General features: G+C 47.6%; 1 protein-coding gene across 1 annotated transcript in view; it reads left to right on the top strand.

Annotated features, from left to right (window-relative positions):
- The first annotated feature begins 8,147 nt into the window (after positions 1 to 8,147).
- CD81 (CD81 molecule) overlaps positions 8,148 to 24,677 on the top strand; it is a 228,427-nt gene continuing 211,897 nt past the window's right edge. The window contains exon 1 of the mRNA XM_078682732.1: positions 8,148 to 8,333. Within this exon, the coding sequence (XP_078538858.1) occupies positions 8,268 to 8,333 (66 nt within the window). The 5' untranslated portion in view covers positions 8,148 to 8,267. The remainder of the gene's footprint in view (positions 8,334 to 24,677) is intronic.

Below are 24,677 nucleotides of genomic sequence, written 5' to 3'. Positions count from 1 at the left end.
GCAACGATGACGTCAGCGCTGGTAGCGCTCGTGCTTGGCTCGCGACGTCGGCGCTGAAGGCGTCTCCTTGGCAACGATGACGTCAGCTTGGCTCGCCGATCCGATCCCCAAAATTACTCACAATTTCACCAGATGGGCGTCTTCAGTGAGGATTGAAGCGGACCAAGGGGAAATTGACGAATGCCAACACGCCGCAGGTTCGTTTCCTGTCGAGGGTGCTCTGCTGCAAGTCGCTTTCTGGTACAATATCTTGAAGGAATCTGGCATCAAGATGAGGTCTTCAAAGGTACTGGCCAGCATATAAACGTCGCCAAAATTGTAGTAAATAGCTGGAGACCACAGATGTACCACAATAGATTTATTGCAGGAAGACAGCATAGAGCAACCTCAACACAAGCTGGCCAGGCACAAACTGTCACCACCTAGAACACTAGGAGGAGTCAGAGCCATCTACATTCTGGAATGAGTGACACAGGTAAGAACCATGATAGAGCATGGAAATAGAGGAAAGATAGATATACAACACACTACATTAATATGGATACTGAGAAGATGACCAGAAAATAAATATGGATAAATACATATGGAAATGTTCAAAAAATAAATACCATAAAACCTGGAGCCCTAGTTGTCATGTTTGAATTTCACATGTGATGGCATTGAAGTATTTTGTGCGCTTGTGCAATGACGTCAGTGTGAAATGCCTTCAATTTGCAGCCCCGCCAAGTACCACGCAACAGGTGTTAAGACTAATGTATTTTAATATGGTGAACCGCATTAAAATGCCTTAATCACGCACTTTAGCACCTTGACCACCTGAGCGTTGTGAGAGTAAAGCAGCGAGTGATCACCACAGTTAGAGCTGCATTTACAGCAGCGCGGCGTCCAAGTGCTGTGCAAACGGTGCTGCAAGCTCACTACTTGTACTACTAATGGCATCTAAGGTCTGCACAATAATATAGTTTAATTTTAGCAGGATTTCAAGAACTACCACACCTTCGGGCTTGTGCAGTGGCGGGCTGGACTCAGCTGACCATGTTAGCAGCTGAGACCCCACATGGCTGCCTCGGTCTGTCACGCGAGCTGCAGCTCCGTGCTAGTAGAGACTACGTGAATCATCCGGGGTTGCATGTGAGCTTCCCTGCAGTCGATGTCTTTACGGACACCATAGGTATTGAAGCAGCTGTGCTGAGAGGACCCTTGCATAAGCAGCTGTCTGCAGACGTCCAGTTATGAATGATGATTGACGAGTCCAGGCCGAGGTCAGATAAACAGCCTAAAGAGCGAGCACTTTAGCACTGGTGTTGGCACGAGATTGCACTCTTCTGCCCATGCACCTTGCAGAGGCACATGAAGCAGCCGTGGCATGGACGCAGGAACACAGTACCAGCATCCTTCGGCAATAAGGTAAAGAGTAATTTTGGAATGTTTTGCAAGATCTGAAATATTTCACTGTCAGCGGTAGTTCACATTTCTGTGGGGTACACCAGCAGTAAGCATTTATAATTACTAATATGGTGGCTGTCCGATCCGTCCTTAGGCACCCGCCGGGGACAGGCCTAGCCATGGGTGTGCGGACCCCCACACATCACTTGGCACACCAGTTAGGTGCAAATGTGGCCTAACCTTGAGTGGTTATCCCATCTTGCTTTAATACCTCTGGCGCGCCCGCACGTCAGTATGCGTGTATCAAGCAAAGGGCGTGTTGGAGCCGAGTGGCTCACTACTTCCCATCGAACCTTTCAACAAAACAAACAAAGAAACGAAACACCACGAAACATAAAATCACCAGTACATGAAGGACCAGGGTCACAACCCTCTTTGGTCTCCAGCTTTCCAGATGCTCATGCATTCTGGCATGCACTTTTATTTCACCCTCGCCGGACTCAGCTCAAAAGTCTCTGAGTCTCTGAATCAGCTTGGGATTAGCCCTTAGTCCATAAGGAGGGTCCTGGGGACCACTTTCAGTGCAAGGCAGGGCCTGAGAACCGTTCTCTGATGCAGTCGTGTTCAGGACGCTACACTCGCTCGGACGATGGCCTCCAGGCATGTTCACACTGTCCTCTCTTTGTATTCCTTTGGTCACGCTGACATCCAGTTTGTATGTGGCATTATTTTCCTCTGTGCTGTCCAGACTTCCCCAGGGAACCTTCCAAAAGCACTACACATTTCTTGACACTTCAGTCCTTCCTCGGCTTGCTGTCACCATCGTGCCATTGACTCGCACCACCATCCAGGCTTTCTTTAAAAAAGGGAGTACCAAATTTACAACCAGAATGTCGGTCCAGATGATCACCCTGTCACCCTCCAGCACGTTGGGTAGGCAGCTCTCCTTACACAACTGGCCTGATCACTGTTGCTTCTTCTTTTCTCCTGTGCTGCGTGGGCAACCTGAACCATGGGCTGCCAGCATGGACCAGTGGGCACCAGGTCCTACGTGGACCGCTTCATCAACAGATCGTTTAACGCGCACCCCAGAGAGGTGTGAGGAGTCAGTCTGTAAGCCCTCAAGAACTGAGGCAAACAGCCCTCTAGGTCTTCCCCCTTATTCACACCAATCTGACTAGCCCTGTTGAGTGTCCTCATAAACCTCTCTACTTCTCCATTGGCTTGAGGCCACTCAGGTGTTATGTGACGATGCTGAATGTTGAGGTGTTGCAGATACTCCTTGAACTCATGGCCTTGAAAAGGAGGGCCATTATCAGTTTTAATTTCATCTGGCACTCCCAGTAAGGCAAACAACACACTCAAAAGCAGTGGAGCGCATAAGTTCAACAGCAGGGAGCTTGGTATAGCTGTCCATGATGACGAATAAGCTTCTGGAAGACCACTGCTTGGAGCAGGGGGCCTCAGTCATAACAGGAACTACAGGCGGATCTCACCCTGTGACAATGCATGATGGAGAGTTCTTCACTCTCTCTTCTGCTAGCTGGTTCATGCCACACTTTGTGCGTCAGCTGGGCCTTCTTTTTAGCCAACCTTGGTGGCCTTGGTGAGTCAGATCCACTGTGCAATCCCACAGGCTGCGGGGAATCAAAACGTGGTGACCTTGAAGGATGAGTCCTTCCTTGCTCTGGCTAAACTCGTCTTGGCATCACCACAGTTCAGTTCTAATTTCCCGTCCCTCAGGAGTGAGACTCCCTGCTCTGTCCAGGAAGTTCCTCAAGTGGTGTCTCTGCCTCTTGGTTTCTGGGCAAGCACCAGTGGTGAGACCTATGGTGTGGGGCCAGTCACCTTCTTGATGACCCTCCTTCTGCTCTGACTTTTCCAGCTCCCTTTCGACTAGGGGGTGCAGATGAAACGGCACCCTCCTGTGATGTAGAACAATGGGTCGCATGGATTTGCCGATGTTGAGTTTCACTTGGACACCTTTTAAACAGCTAATCCCATTGAAGAGTTCAGGAAATTCGTTCAGAACGTCCTCTGCGTGCCACTGGTGCACCTGTTTCGCAAAGTACACCAACCCTAAGTCCTCGGCCCTATGACAGCTTAGCAGTGTCCCCTTGCTGTCCTTTGTCATGTGGAAATGTGCTCGCGTTTTCATGTCTCCTTCAGTTACCATTACTTTGATTGTCCCATTTAGAGAAATGGGGTTTGTTCTGCCATATGTGTAAATCTTGACTTGGTAGGGGTGATCTCCGGCGTGGGTTTCAGTTTTAAAAATTGAGCCTTGTCGATGACATTCACCAATACCCCCATATCAATGAGAGCAGTGATCATGGCACCCCCACTTCAACTTGACATATAGGGCGGGTCTCCATTTTTGGTTGTTCAATCCTGTGAATTATATGACAAAAAAGTCTTCATCATCATTGTCTTCGAAATGATCTTCCATTGCTACATGATTGCTGGCCTTCTTCCTCTTGCAAGAAAGCAAGGAGTTTACCCTGGATTTCTATTACTGAACAGCCACTGCTGTTCTTCACTCACTGCTGGTTCTAATACACACACTCATTCAGAGTCAGAGAATCTTCCCGCTGCTATTATGAATCTTTGTCCAAACTGAAAAGTAGTGCTAATACATGTTTATTTTTCATTTACATTAGAGACAGAAAGTTTTTTTCAGCCAATACAATTAACATTATAAGAAACACTCATACATTAAAAAGCAAAACTTCATTAAAAGATACGTTTTATATAAAAAGCAAATACATTCCTTTAAAAACACAAAATCACAGTAAATTACACATAATTCATTTTCTAAAAATACCAAGACCCACAGGCCAACCACCAACCCGATTTTAACCTAAAGTGGTGACCAAAATATTGATCCCAAGCTGAAATATATTGTCAGGTAGTTTCGGCAAACACTTTATCCTTATTTTTGTCCTGAAAACAACCCTCCAGCAGTGGATTCTTTACAAAAGCGTCAACGCGTTTCGGCGGTGTTACTACTTTTTATCCAACCACCTTCTTCAGGACTAGCATTATATACTGGGTCTAATTTCCAAAAATGTCCAATTCATTTAATCATTGAAAGCAAAACTTTAACTCTCTGCTCATTCTATTCATATCTTGTTGTGCCTCTATGATGTGAGGAGTTCTTCTCATTAATTGGAACTTTGTTAAGAGGTTTAGATTCCTCCTCCTATACTGTTCCTTGTGTCTGTTCAGTATACACCATTAATTCATGGATGGCTGCCTTAATGACCACTTGTTTGTATATTCCTTTTGGTATTATCTTCTAGTCGGTACACCAAACATCCCTCGGCTAATGTTGCCTTTGATTTGCAATTTTTATATATATGGGGATACCCCGCTCTCGATTCGCAATGGAATCTGGTAATCAGCCGGGGTCTCAGCGTGTTCTTCCTCTTGCACCCGAGCCAGAAACAGTATTGGAACTGTGGCACACTATCGAAAAGTGGTTCTCCTGTTCGCACTTCAGACACGCCTTTCCTTGGGCAGGGCAACCTCTCAGCTTGTTTTGGGCCAATCTGCAGTTCCTGCATGCTTTCTCATGAGACTTGGCACCACTGGCACCTCTCAATTTGGTCGGGCGCTGCTGTACAGCATCCACCTGCTCCTCTTTTAACTTCACCCACTGTTTCAATGAATGTCGAGGCGCGGGAGAGGGAGGATGCCATTTTGCTAGCCCTGCTGTCTGCCAATTCATGGGACCTGGCCAGAACCAAGGTGTCATCCAGTGTAATGTCAGGCTGTTGCAGGATCATTTTATGCACGTTGGACAAATGACAACACTGAATTAGTTGAGCCCTGATTTTGTGTTGTCTGTCAATCCCCTCACGTCTTTGCCAGTTTGCGCAATCTTGCAAAGAAGGCGTCAACTGATTCGCCTTTTGTCTGCCCAGCTTTCCTGAGTTTGAGTCTCACAAAATCAGGATTTAACTGCGGATCAAAATGTCTGTTAAGTGCAGAATGGCTGCTTCAAAGTTATCATCTACCCCGTGTCTGGCAAGTTCTCGAATAAATCGTACAGTTCATCGCCTCTCAGGTAGAACATCCTTGAGCCCATAAAGCTACATCCGTTTCTTGCGTGGCACGAAAATAGTGCCTCACTCTACCAATCCACGGATGCCAGCTTGGGGCTGCTGTTGCCGAGTTCACTAACTGACTGAATGGTGGCAATGCTGTGGTCGGGACCGGTGAGCCTTGTGCTTGCACAGCAGGCGCTGCGACTGTCTGCTATGCTGCATCGGGGGCAGGTTGTGACATAATTGTGTCAACAGTAGGTGAACCATGCCTGCCTCACTTCTATACTGTGTAGACAACTGTCACAATAACACTGGGTCTCAGGAAAAGTCTATCTCTGTGCCCCTTGCCTGCTTACTTGAGTATTCTATTGTGCTGGATTCAGGACACTCACAATCCACCTGCTGTTCAGCTGCAAACCAGGTACATAGCAGGTAGCGTGGTGCAGCAATGGACCCCTGGCCATCGCTCCGGGACGGGGATGAAAGAAAAACTAACTCTGCCAGTCATGGGGCCCTTAAGCTGAGATCCATTACTGAACTAACTGGAGTCTAGGAACCTTGCAGCATGCACTCCCATTCACCAGGGCACAGTCCTAAAAAAAGAAGTGGGGGACGCTGATGTCACGACCAGAAGTGACGTCACGAAAGGTGGCTTGCACCATCAGACTCATTGCCTCCCCTCGCTCACCCCTGAGATGTGATTGCATCAGAGAAGCGAGAGTGTGACATACAGCTGAGACACTTCATGTGTTCTGTATTTTACAGATCAAAGGAGGTGTTCCACGCACATTAGACTCTGGCAGTAGTTTGTTATCGAGCTCCGGTAAAATAAGTGGGGGGGACGCCGTCCACCCGCGTGGTACCCCGACTCGAGCCCTGCCCTTCACTCCGGTTGCAGGAGGGGCACTAGAGCACCCTTGGCCTAACGGCTAAGGTGCTCGACCTCGGACCAGGTCGCCTCACTATTTGGTGTCCACTTCAATGCTGGCCCGACGTGAGGAGCGGCATCCGCTGGGGGCGCATGTATTGCGGAGATGTGCCTGACACTTCAGCTTCGCCTGCCAGCAGGCAGTCTCAATCTGCGCTGATGTGTGCAGCCTCTACACTTGGCAAGAGCCACTCCGTGGTGGGGTAACGCTGGCGTGGGAGCAGAGACCCCTCCCCTGCATTCCGATCCACATGTCAGGGAGTGATCCCGCCTCGTTGCAATGTCAGTCAATGTCAACGGCAGTAGGCACCCGCAAGACCCGCAACACATTACTCGGCACCAGATGCAAACCTCGCTCGAGGTATAACCTCGAGCAATTATCCCACCTTTATTTAATACCTCTGGCCGCGCCCTGCTGTCATCATGAGTGCATCACAATGGCTAAGTGCTGCCAGCACTCTCAATCAATCAATCAGGGAATTGTAAGCGCGCTACTCACCCGTGAGGGTCTCCATTCACAGCAATTGGAGCCAGGGCTTGACTAGACTGTACAGAGGACATGTATAGCTGCTTTAGCTGCTGCTCAGTGAGGACTTCATGGCACATGCAGGTCTTGGCACAGGCGTAACGAAAAGTGAGGGGGCCTCCCTACACAGTACTTAGGGGGGCCCCCTCCAGGCTCAATCAGGAGCTCTCCGGCCAGACTGCAGGGCCGATGGGGCCCCTTGGAGCTAGGGGTCCCCCAGCACCACGTGGGCTGCGGTGGCCTGTGTGACGCCCGTGGCCTTGGTTGCTTCAGACACGTACTTAGCATGTGTAGACAGTCCATTTTGACATGTGGGATCCTTGGGCCTTCAGATGAGTGCAGATTTGAGTGTGAAGGTGTTTCCTCTCAATACAACTAGTACTTTATTGTATAAAGATCAAAACTTGCTCCACATGCATAAGCAAATACGTACACAGATGCAGGACATTACCCACTGTCCTATTGCATCCGTTGGAATGGGTAGGCACTCACTTGCACATATTTCAAATATTTCTATAAAGGGGGGGGCTCCGAGTCCCCTTTAAGTCTCTGTTACCCCGATATTACGATTTAGCTTATCTCACAATAATCTGTCACGACTATGACATACAAATGTTACACACGAGTGCACTGAAAAACTGGAAATGTTACACATAACCAAGCAGAATCCTTGACAGCCATGCAGCACCACCTCAGTGCAAATCCATTTCAGCAAAAATTAGCACTTACCTCCAAGCTTCATATAGTACCAATTGTGGTAATTTCTGATATTTATCTTTATAGGTGTTTTTTCCATGGTTTTAAAATGAATGACGTTTCACATACAGTGTCAGACATAAAGTATGGAACGTCACACATAACGGTAATGTCACACATAAGCTATGGCAGCTATGAATCTGTGCTGCTCTCTTGGCACGTGATGTGTCCTTGCTGCAGTGGTGTGTGCAGCGCAAGTTGTCTTTGGTGTGTTGGATACTTGTGCGTGCCATCGGCGTTCTGCGCTGAGATGTGTGCGTTGTGCTGTTCTTCTTGGTGTCGGTATCAGAATCTGCGCGCGAGCCTGTGCATCTCATTGGCCCCTTTAATGTTTGGCGCCCAAGCCATGTTGTTAGGCTTCGGATGGGAGGGGGAGATGGGGTGGGAGGTCCCCTGTAGGGGGGAAACCTTGTGACTGGGTCTGTGGGAGGGCCTGAGTGAGGAAATGGGGGAGGGGCACTGAAGGGGGGAGGGGAGCAAAGAGGGGCGGGGAAGAAGGAGGGAACCGAAGAGTTCTCATTGCCGTAGCGGAGAAACAGAGACGAGAGCTTTTCGCATCACGACTCTCTCCATCTAACGGAACACCAGAACCCCTGCCGCCACCACCTGTACCACCGTCGCCATGGGAGTCGAGGGCTGCACCAAGTGCATCAAATACATGCTGTTTGTCTTCAATTTCATCTTCTGGGTTCGTTTTTTTTTTCTATTTTGGGACGGTGCTTACTGCGTGTGCTACAGCTGCTAGAACACGTTTATCCTCGTGCATTTCTTATCCAGTGCAGCCCGCGCTCAGTGTGAAGCCGGTGAGCCCCACCCTGCAACAGCGAGCGTTCCCTCATTGTGCTGGCTAAATCTGTAACGCTTAAAAGAACACCAAGTCCCCCCGCCTCCCCCCAACGCCTCAACTTTATTAACTGTAGGGGGCGTTCACTCGTGGTGTGCACTTGCTCACAGAAGAGGGGTGCTGTCTTCTGTGACAGCCTCACTTGTTTTAAAAGGGTCAGTGCATGCTCGCGCGGGTGGAACCCCAGAACCAATTCTGGCAGGAATGGGGGTAGGGTGAGAAAGTCGGTAATTGGCTCCTCCAGGCTCCCCATCCTTCATGCGAAGATTGGAACCAGCTGTTGAATCTTAGGCCCTTCCCCGGACCCCGGCACAAACATCACCGTTTTCTGCTGTGAAGAAAATGGCCACAGAGGATCCTGTGGCGTTGCGTCCTCTGCGGGTCTTAACGGGGATTACTAGCCAGCCCCAGTGACCGGAACATGACGTGATTCTAGTAAACATTCCACTGAAAAGCGCCCATCGCCTCTTTAATAATTCGTTAAAGCATAAACCGCTGCCATCCTCTCGGAAAATAATTTCCTCTTGGTGTCCCAGGGACCACCCGCATGGCGGTGGCATTAATTCAGATTTTCCAGTCACCTCACTCTTCCGCGCCAACAACGCCCACTCCAGTCCCTAACAGTGTGGGTGCCCCAGTCTATGGGGAAACGGAATCCGGCGCCTATGAACCTTTCCGCTCCCAGCGCGAGGCGGAGTAAACCATTTATTTATGCGCGGAGGGGGAACCGGGAATGAAAGCAACAAACCTTAAATGGGGTTAAGGTGGCTCGAGAACCGATCTCTCCACGGACCAACTGTCCCTTGTTATGCAGGAAACGTTTGTGTATGTTGATTGAGTTTAATTTCCTTGCAAATCGCTATTTGGCTTCGAAGGCCGTGTTGTTGCCTGGGGCAGGTAGGATTCACAAGGTGCACGTGAGGTGAAGCAACAATGCCTTGCTTTTTATTAACCCAGTGTCGTGTGTTCGATCTCAGGCTTGGGGAGAGGCGGTGAACAGGTGAAACGTGAGCCTGCGGTGGCTCCCCAGGGGTCGCGTTCAAAAAGGGGGAAAGGACCGCTAATGCGTCAAACTGGCAACGTGATAACTTTAGTCGACTCCAGTTTATAGGATTGGGCAACTGGTACTCGTACTTTTATCCTTATTTGCACGAAGTTGCAGCACTGGCTCCAAAATTGTTTTCGCTTCTGGGTATTGTTGTTAATCTTATGGCCCACAAAGCTGCCCGATAAGCGAACTTAAAAAGAATGTTTTTTTTTTATTCCAACTGGAATTTATTATACCGCTTGCATCGAATGTTTACAGCAACATCGGCGCTATGCTTTCAATGTGCGCTCCACATGGGCGGGCCCTACGTCCCCCTGTTCTTAAGCTGCACACTTTCTGGGGGCAAGACCGTCACCTCAATTACCGTAAAAAACTTAAAGTCCAGGTAGCCCCCGACCTACAAGGGGCCCTGCTCGGGTTTTCGACCATCATCATTTTAACATTAAGACAACAAGGGTGCTTATTTATTGGATCGTTGGTTGCTAAGTCATTCATTGCGCAAGGGTTATAAATCTATACACTGCCCCCCTCCTCCCCGCCGTCATTAGAATTGTGGATAAACAAAATGGGCTAAGTAAAATAGCGGGAGGAGCGGTATGCACTGAGTGCGGGCGCGTTTAAATAATCCAGGGGTATCTGGCCGAATGCCAGGATTGAAGAACTTTAAAAGAAAAATATTCTTTGCCTTCGATTTAAACTCATTAAGACAAGCGATTAGTTTTTATATGTATATTGTCTATGCACTTTTGTACTGAGTTTTTTCTTTAATGAAACCATGTGTACATTGTAAGCAATAGCAATGAAGTGAAGCCTGATTATTCGACTTCCTCTGCATTCCGACACCCTTGGCTGCCCCGCCTTCCTTCCGACCTCGCAGCTCTTCGAAACGGCTATAGAAAAGACAAACCATACCATTTTTTCCACCCTTTGCGCTTTGAAGCGCCAGAATCTACTTTAACCTAATATCATTTCGTTTCCTTATGCCATCGTCCTAGTTCACTCTCATCTAAGTAATTGTATGGTTACCAAATTATTTATTATCCGGAAACAGTACAAAGTAATACGGTTGTACACCGGATATGTAACTTGAATGACTATATAAGTAGATGAGTGGTAGTAGAGGTGACTAGTGATGAATTGGAAAATCCAATTAAAGTCGACTTCTTCCATTTCCCCCCCCTCAGCGCTTCGATTCGCCCGTAGTTTTGACTGAGTGCTATGCAAGCAGCTTGAAACACCATGCACCCTTCCCGCTTCACCTCCCCACCCATCTTTAGCACTTTGAAACTCCCTTATAATAATAGCACAGGCAATAAACAAGCGATCACTTGCTATGTGACATTCTGGACCAGGTAGCCCCTCCCTCTTATCCATCATTGAGCAGAGTGTATGTATAGGAGGGGCAGACCTGTGCAGTTCGTCAGAAGTAAGCTGGTTCCTCTGTCTTGACAGTTAACATTTACGCAGACGTGATTGATTACCCCCGGCAGCTTGTGCGACAGAAAAATGGCATGGCACACAGACCATGACAGTACCCCAAAAATATTTGTGCATGGTAGTGTTTATCTAGAGGCGTTTGTAATGTAACATGAGTGCTGTTTCGTAAACCTACTGCTAATCAGAAGAGGCAATGTCTCCAGCCTTACACTTGCTTTACTCACCCTTGTTACTCCGGTTTTTGTGTAGATTTTCAATTTCTACTTGTATCTAGTTTTTTTTTCTTCCGCCTTGGAATCCTCCCCTGGCCAGAGCTCCAACTGCCAACAGGGCAACGGAGAATTCCAGAACAAAGAACATTACAGAGATCTAGAGTGTTAGCTCAGTAGATGAGCTAAGCACTGTACAACAGGTTGTTTCACGGGTTAATTTAGCAGCGCGAATAAATAGTTCAGAAATGACACTTGTTCCCCTTCGTTAAGCCGTTTCTTGTGGGAGGTAGTAGTGTGGAAAGTTTTGAGCTACTGGTGCGGTGTGTTTATGGTGCTGGAATCCACCAAGGATGTGGTGATGTGTGGGTACTCTCTGAGCGAGTTGTTGGGCAACGGGTGGGGGTCTGTATTTTGCTGATGTTTAGATGAGAACTTTAGGGTACTTTGGCCTTTCTGGGGAGATGGTGAAGGTGCTTATGGAGGTTTCCTACCAATGATAGGCAGTTGTCTGGGTGGTGTCAGTATAGTAAGCCCAGGCCAGGGTGTGTTTTAGCTCCTGGACGCAGTTGGAGTGATATTGTGTCCCTGGTGGGGCATTAGTAAGAACATGTTTAGGTGTGGAGGAAAATATTAAAATCTATTAGAGCACGCTGAGGCATAGTTGCAATAAAGTAGTGAAGCGTGTCGTTAAGCCAAGAAGGCTAGCAACGTGCCTTGTCACTTTAGAAATGCACAGCTGGACCATTTTTACTACAATAAGGTGCAGCTAACTTTAGCTAAACACACAAGATGATGGACGGAATGTTGCACAATGGCAAAACATTCACCCCCAGTCACAGATCTGGGTTTAATCCATCGTTATTTTGCTCACCAAGCCACCCCAGTTCAGACATGGCCTTATGCAAATCAGTCTTGACCCTGTGCCTCATGGGAACAGTCCAGACCAAACTGCCAAGCCATGTCTTCCCTGGACCGGATTCAAGCATCCTAGGACCGGTTTCTGGCTAGCAGCCAGGATAGCTTGACTCCAGTGGCGTAGTGAGCACGGGACCCACGTCTGGGCATACCCTTCCCACATAGGGTGAACAGCTTAGACCCTGTGCCTCATGGGAACAGTCCAACCTGGTCTACCTAGCCAGGTCTTCCCTGGACCGGAGACAAGCATCCCGGGGCCGGTTTTGGGGGGTTTGGTCCCAGGATGCCTGCTTCCAGTCCAGGGAAAACCTGGGTTGGCAGTTCGGTTTGCACTGTTCCCAGACATGGGTCCCTTCCTCACTTTGCCACTGGATTCAAGCTAGCCTGGCTGATTAAGGTTGATGCCCCAGTATGCCTGTCTCCGGGCCAGGGAAGATTTGGCATGGCAGCTAGGCTTGACTGTTCCCATGAGGCACAGGGTCAAGACTGATTTGCATATGGCTTGGTCTGAACTGGGGTGGCACAGTTAGCTAAAGAACAATGATGGGTTCAACCCAGATCTGTGACTGGGGATGAGTGTCTGAAAAGTTTCAGCGCTCCGTCCATAATCTCCTTGTGTTTGCAGTTGTAACCTCCCATGAGGGCTGAACTTTTTTACTTGTGGTGTTAGTCTGTTTTATCCGCTGTCTGTGAGCACGATTTTCTTTAATGATTGTCCCCTAATGCAGGCACGACATGCTTTCCTGCAAGGGTGCCGGCTTGATCGCTTGATTAATTTAGTTTAATATGCACAGCCATCACCAGGCTTTATCACTGCGCCCCGCATGATGTTGTCTCATGGCGTCCATTTGATCATTTACACTTTTTTTTATATATAGTCAAACTCCGCCCTCCTAGTGCTCCGGCTGAAGGCGGGCCTGCTGCTAATGTTTTAATAGATGAATGAAAAACAGAGGCTGCTTCATTTGTCATCACCTTCGCCTTAAACTGTTGAAGCTAAAACTCAGGTGCTGTGATTACTTCAAAAGCAAAGAAATAAAGGAAAAAATTTGCTTTTTTTTTTTCTATTTCTTTACTTTTCAAGCAATTGCAGCACCGACACTTTAGCTTAACATGTTCAAAGCCTAAGTGCGGGTGGCACCATTGTAACACAAGTCAACAAAAAGAAGGAAAAAAAGAGTTTGGCTGCCATTTTTTTTAATAGTTACTTTTGTTACAATTGCGGCACTCGCGCATTGGCTGTCAACATCGTAGGCTAAATCGCGGGTGCCGCGATTGCTAAAAAAAAAAAAAAAGAAATAGAAAAAAGATTCTATTTATTTACTTTCTAATCAATCACGGCAACGGTGCTTTAGCTTACGATGTTTACAGCTAAAGCGTGAATGCCACAAAGGTCTCACGTTTGCGAGAGTTTGAGGTATTGCTATTGTAAATAACGTTTTTCAAAATGCATATTTAATAGGCATTGTCATTTACAATGCCAATAACTCAGTTTCGCAAATGCGATACCTATTGCATTGCAAATGCTTGTTTAGAACTTGTTGGGAGGGTTTGATATGGCACAGAAGTGTGAGGTCCCTGTTGAATGTGGATTGAGCACTGTAGATTGGTTTGCACAGTTTTGTGGCCTGGTTTACAGAATTGCTCCTTTGACAATAAGGTGTGAGTTTTGTCGGCCGAGGGTGTGTTGCCACTCTTGGAAGTAGTGTTGGAAAGTTGCTGTTGCGCAGTTTAAGTAGTGGTTTGAGCATGGTCTCTGGGATGTCACCCCGAATGAGTGTATCCTTATTGCTGGAGCTATTGAAGATTTCAGTCTGTATTGTTGGTTCTTGAATGTATGTAACATTGTTGGTTTGAGTTTAGCTCTTTCTGATAGTAGAATCCTGCCCAGGTACAAGCATGCTTTGGCCACTTGTGTGGCATTGGAGACGTTCTAGGTGGAGGGGGAGGTGGGGAGAATTAATTTCTAACGGTATTATCAGTCCTCCCCACTGGTGGATTGAGCACTGTTGGCAGCAGTACTGCACTGCTTGTAATTTGTTGACAACACTGTTTTGGCATTGTGTGGTGAATTGGTATTGTAGGCTTTGTGAAGTAGACTGTTTTGGTTAAGCTCTTTCTGATAGTAGGATCCTGTTCCAAGTGTAAGGATGTCTTTGGCTGCTTGTGTGGCACTATAGGCGTTCTAGGTGGTGGTGGTGGAGTTTGTTGACAACTGCTGTTTTGGCATTGTGGGGTGAATTTGTATTGTAGGCATTGTGAAGTAGATTGTTTGACTTTTTGTGAATGGTACGTGAACATTGGTGGATCAGTGTTCACAGCCAAAAAACAGTGTGGGAAAGGAGGACGGCAGAAATATTCAGGTGCAGGGGGACATGAGGTTGCGTCAAAGGATTGGGAATAGTGGTTGGGGTGGAGTAGAAGAGTGATCATCTATACACCTCTACATCTGCCCTTCCTGGCAGCTGGAACTGTTTACATCTGAGGCCAAGGGGTACAGAGCATTACCAAAAACCAATAGGGTAAAAAAATTGTGACCGTCGGTAGGGGCGGTCTTTAGGTAGAGTCTGGACAGCACATGCACTGCTCTGCGAGGCATGCTGCATTCAGGTATGAACTTGAAGCTCCGCCCATCTTTTCAATTGGCTCCTGCTACAGTCCTTTCCGATTGTTGCTTCTGATAATTTAATAGGCTTGTTAGTAATGCCTTATCTGCATTTGTAACCTCCTACGTGGACTGTACTTTTTACTTAAGTTGTCAGTCTGCTTTAGCTACAGTCTGGGCACTATTTTTTTTACTGTCTTTAATCTAGCGGTTTTTACAGGCATGACAGGCTCTCCCTAAGCCACCCTGTTTTCTTGACCGCTCAGCTCCCAATCATGGACGCTGTGCTTTATCTTTCAAAAATGATCCTTGCACAGCACTTCTGCGCACACTATACTACCTAACAAATGCTTTTTGTTTTTAAAAGCACCCCATATACATTGCTTTTACTTTAATGGCAGATGCACCAATCTTTAGAAGAGCTGCGTCTTAAAGAAAGGGGCGTGGCCGACATTAAAGCAAACAAATGCTTTTTGTTTTTAAAAGCACCCCATATACATTGCTTTTACTTTAATGGCAGATGCACCAATCTTAAGAAGAGCTGCGTCTTAAAGAAAGGGGCGTGACCGACATTAAAGCAAAAACAAGGCAAGGGGTGCTCTTACCCCAAAAAAATTTGCTTGTCAACGTAAACCAATGTGTTTTTTTTTTTTTTTTGGTAAAAGCACCCCATACTTTCACTTTAATGGCGGCCTCGCACGTGTTTAGCCACAGGTTGTGTAAAGAAAAGGGCGTGGTCGAGATTAAAGTTAAAGCACGGCAAAAGATATATTTACAAACCAGCATTTGGAATGCAATAATGTACTTAATGCACTTAATGTATTAGCATTGTAAACGACCATGCCTTTTTATTTATGTTTTTAAAAACTAAATAAAAGCATTGTCATTAGCAATGCCAATAGCTGAAACGTGTGTGAATGCAAAACCTATTGCATTGCAAATGCTTGTTTTTTTTGGTGGGGGGAGGCTACAAGCATAGGCCATAAAATAAAAACAGAAAAAAAAATATTGTCACTGACATATGGGCCCGCGTGCTTGCAAAAAAAATGAAATTAAAATCACGTTGTAACCCCTTCCGTGCGGCGGGCGTGTGCGGAGGACGGCCTGGGGCCATCTGAACCGCGCACACGTGGAATTTTTCAGCACCGGGGAAAAATTACGGCTGCTGCTAAGCGGTTAATAGAACAGTACTGGCGCTTTCTATCGGCCAAGTATTCTTTTAACAAGAATAGAACCCTTTTTTTTAAATTTTTTTTTTTTCTTTTTTTTTTTTGTTATAATGCACCATAAGTCAGATATGATTTTTCCTGGCCTCAATTGGCATTATATAATAGTGATTTGAAGACTTGGTTTAAACACAAAGGTTACTAAAAAATAAAAAGGATAAAGAATGTAAAGACGTTTTGGGGAGTTAAACTAATTAGTGTACCATCTAGTTCTGAAGTGTACTTCAAGTGGTTATGCATTTGTAATCAAACCGAATGCAGTCATTCACAGTGGAAGTGACCAAGTTGATGAAGTGGACTGATCCACTGCCACATATTGTATGCTGTGGAATCAAAATGTGCATGAGTTCAGCAGACCTCTGAGCAATGAGGGATCAAATTAAGGTTCTCCATGCATGTACTTTTCTGTCATTATTAAATGAGGATGGTGAAACACTTAAGGCTGTCTCTAGGCCAGACCTAAAAATATCTGCATTTGTAAACTGTCAGACTTCGCACACCCAACAAAAATGACTGAATATTTAAAAGGTAATTGAAGATCTATCTATGGTCTAGTTGAATGACTGCCACTAAATGAGCCACTCTCTGAGGCTACTTGTAGAGCTGCTTGTGTCAGAATTTTATAAGGCATATAGTGATCTCCTCAGTCTGCGTCTATTAGAAGTAAATGAGGTTCTGGATTGTGGCCGTGTACTGCTAACACTGAGTGAAGCTATATCATTACCCACAATATACTGCATCCTACTGTCCCTTGTACCTTTTTAAAATAACAGTAGTAAAATACTTGCAAGGATTATTGCCAATAGGTTAACGCGAGTGATTTACAGCTTGGTACTTCTGAACCAAACAGATTTTATCCCTGCAAGATCAAGTGCTTGGTATTTGTGCTGATGCATGAAATGTATCTAGAGATTTCCTCAGTTGGGGCCTTCTTGGATGCAGCGGCATGACCATCCCTGCACTATATTAAAGAAAAGGGGATTAGGTTTTGGATACTACGTATGGTCGCGCTTTTAGTTACAGCTGTGATATCCCGCCTTATCCACCTGATCCTGTCCAAACCAGTAACTCGTATATGATTGGCACAAGGCAGGGATATCTCCTTGTTGAAATGGAACCTTTGGCATGTAAGGTACAACCGCATTAGGCACACAGGGGACTGACTTACTCCTGTACACTTCATTGTGGCTGTGTCCAAGGAGATATGCTATTTATGAAACATTCAGACGACCATCTTACCCCTATATTGTGGGAAATCATCAAATTTGGGGCATCCTCTGGAGTGACAATTGGAGTATATTCGAGGTATTCCTGTTGCCAGTTACCAAGGAAACCATGCTAGACTAACCCTTAATATGGCGGGAGGTCTCAATCATATACTTAATTAACGTACATCGGGATAGATAGGTTGTCATGAGGGATAACTACGGGCCTGTAGTGACCACCCTACACACTCGGAGAAGTGGATTTCACGCATGTTATCGATTTGCCAGTAGAGTTCAATTACTACAATGGTGGAAATGCCTCAGTTCTTGTTCTCTGTAAACATACCCAAGCTTTAAATTACGCAGGGGAAACTTAACACAACCGTAGTTGTCGGGCAGAACTTAAGTTATTAAAGGTCTTGTTGTGGCCTTGTTTTGGGGTGTTAGCTGACTGGTTTGTTGTGGCATGTTTGTGAAGGGGTTATATGCCAGTATATCGTAATCAGAAATATCATCTGACATAACTATCCATACCTAAATATCACCCCATTAGGTGCAGATTCTCTTATCTCCGTTGGGGCAATATTTTTGTACGCCATTATTTCCAAAAACCTTTTGGTACCTCTGGTACCACATCGTTTGTGAGTATGACAAGGCTGCTGGTAATTGTGGTGTTGTATTGTTATGGGTCATGTAGGTGTTTTTAAATTATTCTGGATTAAGTGGCTGTGATTGAACATTACTCTGGATGATGCTGGGAGCTATTGAAGCTGTTATTGTACTAGAGGTCGGTTATGTGACTTTAGAGGAGGCCTGTTATCACTTTCTGGGTACTGTCATGTCGCCATTGGTCGAAATATATTTTTCGATTAGTGTTGGCTGTGGTGTTGTGGTGTCCTGCGTTGTTAGCTGTTGGGGCATGGGACGGTTGTTGGAATGGCATTGTGGATGATGGCAGGTGGCAGATTTGTGTGGATGCTTTGTATTTTTGTAGGTGAGGGAGTGGCATTACTCTGGTAGTTTTAGGGATATGTTCGTCTTGCCATGTTCATAAGGGCTAATTGGCTGAAGTGTCTTGCAAGTTGTTGAATGGCTGTTTTATATGGAATTAGGTGAACTTCCATTTTTGTGGGTGAAGTTTGAAGCATGTGCTATACTGTGGGTGATGATCATGGTGTTTCTGGAGGGTATTTCCATTTTTTTTCTTAGTAATGTTTGTTTGATAATGTTGGAGGTATTTTTGATGATGGGCTAGTTGGGAAGGGCAGCAAGCAGCTCAAACTCCAAATGAGTGTCTGTTTTTAGTTGGCATTTGGGGGATGTTTTGTGTTGGGTTAGAATGCTTTCTGCTGATATGTTTTCGCACTGAGTAGATTTGGAGTAGGTGGACAAGTTCTGCTATTGTTATGCCTGGCTTGTCATTGCAGCTGGCTGCCTAACCAGTTGTTAACCATTATCTGAGATATGCATGCAAAGGGATTTAGCTCAATGGAGAAGAACATTTCTCGTATCATTTATTCATTTTTTTTTTAATCCGAAAAAATCGCACGCCAATGCAACTGCTTTTGAGTCGACATATATTAAGGGTGCTGTTACAAATTAAGCACAAAACAATAAAACTAACTACATCCCCGCTCCCTTAGTCCGACAGGCGCATTCTGCACATCTATTTGCATTTCTTGTGTATCCATCTTCCTGTTTTTATTCCTCTACATCATGCATTATTTTGACTTTTTTTTTTTTACACAGCCATTCATATGCTACTCATCGTTGACCTGTAGCAGCATGTTTGCACAGCGACCATCAGTTCAGAGACTGGAAGGGACCTACATACCGAGCTGATATCACGCCCTTAAAAAATCCGTCCCTGCTCGTGGTTCTTTGCTCTTTGAATGTTAGCTGCCTGGCTGTGTTGCTGAGTTGAGGAGATAATTACGAGTATTCTCTTCGTAAAGGTGGTGTATTGCTTTATGGAGGGTTGTTTGGAGAGACGTGTTTCTAAATTGATTGCAAAAAGAATAATTGATGGACAGAATGCAGAACCATGTCCAATATTCACACCAGTACAGAGATCTGGGCCTCAATCCATCGTTTTTCTCGCTCACCTTACCATGCCATTCCAGTTTGGACCCAGCCATATTCAAATCAATCCAGACCCTGCGCCCAGTGGGAACGCCCAGCCCGAACTGACAGACCAGGTCCTCCCTGGACTGGAAACAAGCATCCTAGGACTGGTTTCGGGCTTTCAGCCTTCATCAGCCAGGATAGCTCGACTCCAGTGCCACGGAGAGCACGGGGCACACGTCTGGGCATACCCATCCCACTCTGGTTGACCAATGCAAAAACATGGTTCTTTGGTCTTTGAATGTTGGCTGCCTGGCTGTGTTGGGGAGTTGAGGAGATAATGACGAGTATTCTCTTGGTAAAGGTGGTGTTGTATTGCTTTATGGAGGGTTGTTTGGAGAGACGTGTGTCTTTACATTGATTGGTGCCACGGGGAGGCGTTGGAAAGTTTGGGGATTTCCCTGGGGGATTTTGTACTGGTGGTTCTTCGGTACTGAAGAGGTGATAAAGGTTATATAGTGCATTGTTCTACGTGTTTTTAAGGGGTTGTAAGCTTCTGACAGGCGTGTTGTCTCACCACTTCGATGTAGGCGCGGTCATGCAGTGTTTCCTATTCTGTGAGCCTCAGTCCCTCTTGTGAAGTTACCAAAGTCTGTAACTCCACCCCTGCACAGCAATGTCTATAATCACCCTATAACATTTTTGCAGAGGTACGGCGTCAACAGCCTCATTTCCGGCGCCATTCCGAACCTATCTGCACTTTCTGCTGCTTTTTCCACCCGCGTGTTTCTTTTGAAATCCATACATCACTGCCAGGTTTACCATGGAAAATCCTGTGGGGGGGAGGGGGGGTGTCGGTGAAGCGGGGGTTGGGGTTCGAAGCAAAGCTTGGCGTAGCAGTTGAATCATCTCTGACACTGCCCAAAAAACATAGTTTGCGTGTTTTTATAGAAACCACTTAAAGCATTTGAAGTGTCCTCTCATCACATCTGTGCTTGGTGATCCCTCTGACATGAATAAAGAGAAAAAAAAAACCTTTAGCAAAGTGTTGAGTGTGGGCATAGAATTGCACTTATTTTATTTGCTAAAAGTTGTCTTAAGTTTCGAGTCTGCATTCAGTGACCCTACTAAGGGTTGTCTTAAAAACGCTACTAAAAAGGCCCAATACTTCAATGGGGCCTTGATGCTTGGCTCAAATGGAGGTGACACAAATCTAGTTTATATCCCACTATGGTGTGGCCCTGATCCTTGCCGTATATCAAGTCTTAAGTAAAGATGTTTCCAAATAAACCCCCCTTGAGGCATGTTTGAACCCATGTCTGCTAATCCGTTTGTACCAGTGCAAGAGTTCTGTTGTAAACACCACTTTGCAGTGAATGCAAATCTTTGTTATAAATGTAAACAACCAAACTCGATGATCCCACGAGCTTGGCTGCTAAATTCAATAAGTTAATTTAGTTGTTTCGAGTTTTTACTCATTGGATTTCACCAATTCTGTGTCTACAAACACTTTGTCAGGTCTGTTTGATTTCCTGTGGAGCTCGTTAGGAGCCCCGTGGTACTTTCATGCGGGCGTACTGCAACGGGTAAATACTGTTGCGCTCAGATCTCCACGTCCTAAGATAGCACATTTTTCATAAACCAAGCACTTTCACAAATGTTTTTAACCTTTACAAGCCCTCGCCCTGTATTTTAATTCATACAAACGTTTTAATGTTTGTACTGAGTGAGGCGTATTCTGAATGCATTAATAAAGCATCAATTCTGTGGGATGCTACATAATTACAAATTCTGCAACTCGTAATGAGCGATCACTTATTACACCACACATCCCCATCTTAATTGGCATCCCAATGGACACGAGAAGCTGAGCTGCCAGACATCTCGTAAACAAGGGGTTTCTTTCTATGGTTATGTGGAAATAAGCATCATTTAGGCCTTTAGTTTCTGTAAAGTCACCTTTTGAAAGCAGTGGAATGTTCTCTCCTACTTTTTACCACGCGGTGTGTTGTGATCACGTATCTGAATACACTCTGGCCCAGTGTTGTCTAAAAGGCTCCATCCTTCCTAATGTTTGCTCCCCGCCCTTTAAATGTAAAGTAAACTCCCCTTTTTATTTATTAGTATTTAATTCCGTAGTGACATTTTCTTTAGTGCTCTGGCATTTTATGGACTACGCTGATTACTTCTCTATTAAATTAGTTCTACTAGAAAGATACCTGCCCGCCTTTTTCCAATTGCACAATAGACTGCTCCATATTCAGAATAGACACACCATTTGCCGTGATGGTTTAACCCCTCCCACGCTTGTGATGGAACCGCTCCGTCACGCCCCTCGGGTGGGCTGTGCTGGTGACGGAGCAGTTCCGTCACGGCCCGCTCTCCGTGCTGTGTTCTATTGAGCGGGCGGGGCCGTGACTGAACCGCTCCGTCACAAGCACAGCCTACCCGAGGGGCGTGACGGAGCGGTTGCGTCGGAGCGCCGCGCGCCCCCACCCCTTAGAGCTGTGACGGAATTGCCGCCGCAGCGAAAGGGTTAATTTGGTAAATGTAATAAACAAGGACTATTCCGTACCCAACCACTAGATGGCGGAATAATGCACAGCACGTGAATCCAGAAAATATTTATCTGAAAGAAACCGGTCAGTGTTAGATTCCTTACCTTAGAATATCTCCAGGTGTCAGACTGGATCCGGAAAGTTTTGCGTAGCAGTACCCCTGCGTGTCGGTAGGCGTAGTCTGCGGCTCCGCGTTCGGCGTCGTGGTCGCCGGGATGACACCGTCAGAGTACTTGGACACCACGCCGCGCTGACGTCAGTTCTTTTTTCCGCGCCAGCAAGCGCAGATCCGGGAAGAGCAGTACTCCTCAGTCACTTTTTGACTAACTTTTTTTCGATCTGTTTTGGATCTTCTCGAGTCGTTTATCGACTCCGGTGCCAGTAGGGATGCCTGGGTTCAAGCCCTGTGATGACTGTAGCCGACTGTCGGTAACCGACCCCCACCGTCGGAGCCTTTATTGCCTCGGGGCCGACCATGATGACCAGTCGTGCCCCGACTGCCATGCCTTGATGTCAAAAGCTAGGCGGGAGCGGTCCCCTAAGTGACTCGAGATCTGGCAGTCGGCCCCGCGCTGCTCAAGGGACCAGTCACGGGGCCACAGTCATCACAGCTCAGCGAGACAACACCACTTGTCGGGTTCAAAGTCCTCCGGAAAGTCGAGGCACAAGAAGTCTAAGAAGCAACATCGCTCTTCTAAATCTCCCCCCCGATGCTCGCGTGACGCGGGTTCGGGCGACACCGCCCACGCGGCTCTGCCAGAGCCTCAAGCGCCGCGTCCAGCTCCACACCCGCCGGTCCCTGGGCTGAACGCGACGCCAGATGAGTTCAGCGCCATCCTCACTGCCATGAGGTTGCTCTTCCCTCCGTCGGGCCCCGCGGACCCGTCTGGGAGCCCAAGCGGGCCGGCGGCTTCCGCCCCGGCGCCATCGGGTGCTTCGGCGCCGTTGGCGACTTTTGGTCACGACGCCGCAGCACTACTCGGGATTCATACCTAAATCCGTGTTGACCCCGGTCGACCTGAAGACCCCTCCACCGGCGTCTTCACTAACGGTGTCCTCCCCCCCCCCCCTCTCTGGCGCAGTCCTCGTGCGCCGCTGTCCCCGATGCCCACCCCGGTTCAGATCCGGCTTTGGACCAACGCCGATAGGTGAGCCCTTCACTGACGATCTGGCTCCATTTTTTCCTGACTTTCAGGAGATGGAGGACGAGGGGGATTGGGAGTGGTCTGAGGACCCACAGGCACTGCAGTGCCAGTTGAGTCGGGACTGGACGGACGAACTTGGGGAAGCTAGTGATCTGGACACTTCGCCCGACACTGGTTTTGTCTCCACTCCTACCGTGGCTACGGAGGAGGGGGCTGTGTACAGCGTGTTATTGACTCGAGCAGCCAAGGCCTTGGCTCTTGAGCTCCCAGTCGCGGGCGTGAGGGCTAACCTCCTCACCGAGGTACCCAAACCGCAGACCAGCTCCTCTGAGCCTCTCCTGCCGTTCAACGAGGCCCTCACTGACGTTCTGTTGGGCACCTGGTCCAAGCCCTCCATAGGCCTCCCTGTGAATCTGAACGTGGCCCGACGCCACCGCCCGGCTCCGGGCGACCCCAGTTTTCTGTCCGTTCACCCCACCCCTGAGAGCCTGGTGATCCAGGCCTCAACTTCCCAGACCGCATTCCCGACCGCCCCTTCAGATCGGGAATCCAAAAGGTACGACCAGTCGGTAATAAGCGGTTCTCCTTACTGAGTTTGGGGTTGCAGTCTGTCTACACCGCCTGCCTTTTGGGCCGTTACTCTCACTCTTTGTGGGATACAGTTGCAAAAGTGCTGCCGCAGTGCCTGGCGGAGGTTAAAGCTAACCCAGGCCCTCGCAGAGGGAAGGGACGCAGCACGATATTCCATTCGGTGTGGACTGGATACCACGGACTTGCTAGGCAGGGCGATTGCACCGACGGTGGCGGTTCGCCGCCACGCCTGGCTGAGGTCAGTCAACTTTTTCAGGCAATGTCCAAGCATCCCATATGGACATGCCCTTTGATGGCCTTCGCCCTTTTGGCGACAAGGTGGATAGCGCGCTAGAACGTTTTAAGGACTCCAGGGCTATGGCCAAGTCCTTGGGCCTCAGCCAACGCCAGCAGACTTCCGCCTTTCGTGGCCAAGGAAGGGGCGCCCCCTCACGTCCAGCTAGCCGCAGAACCAACCTCAACATGGTCGCGGACGTGATAACCGCCGTGGCAGTACCGGGGGACACAGGCAAGGCCAGTCCACATCTGCCCCAAAATCCTCCTAGTTCGGGTTTTCAGGCCCATTCGACTCCAGTGTGGGCAGGGTTCGCCATCACCACCTCCACTGGCGCTCCATCACATCGGACAGGTGGGTGCTGCAAATCATCCGAAGGGACTACTCCCTCCCCTTCGAGGTGACCCCTCCAGCCATGCCACTGCAGTACCACCGCATGTCGGGGGATCACTTGCGACTTCTGCAGGAGGAAGTTACGGCCTCTCGGCCAAGGGGGCTGTCGAGCGCGTTCCTGGGCCAGAAGTAGGAAGTGGTTGCTATTTCCACTACTTTCTGGTACCCAGGAAGGGCAAAGAGGGCCCATGCCCTATCTTGGATCTACGGAGCGTCAACGGCTTCCTCCGGAAGGAGAAGTTCAAGATGCTGACTTTGGGTCAGGTCCTAGCTGCCCTGGACCCAGAAGACTGGATGGTAGCGTTAGACTTGCAGGACCCGTATTTCCACATCCCCGTCCTGCTGGCCCACCGACTATACCTGCGGTTCAAGGTAGGCCACGAGCACTTTCAGTTTACTGGGCTCCCCTTCGGCCTTACCAGCGCCCCACTGGTGTTCACGAAAGTGATGGCGGTGGTCGCAGCTCATCTGCGCAGATTAGGGGTTTCAGTCTTCCTTTATCTTGACGATTGGTT

Source organism: Lissotriton helveticus, chromosome 3_1 (assembly GCF_964261635.1).
Source record: "Lissotriton helveticus chromosome 3_1, aLisHel1.1, whole genome shotgun sequence".
Taxonomy (NCBI): Eukaryota; Metazoa; Chordata; class Amphibia; order Caudata; family Salamandridae; genus Lissotriton; species Lissotriton helveticus.
The sequence above is the reverse complement of the archived record's forward strand: the minus strand, read 5'-3'. Positions and strand labels throughout refer to the sequence as shown.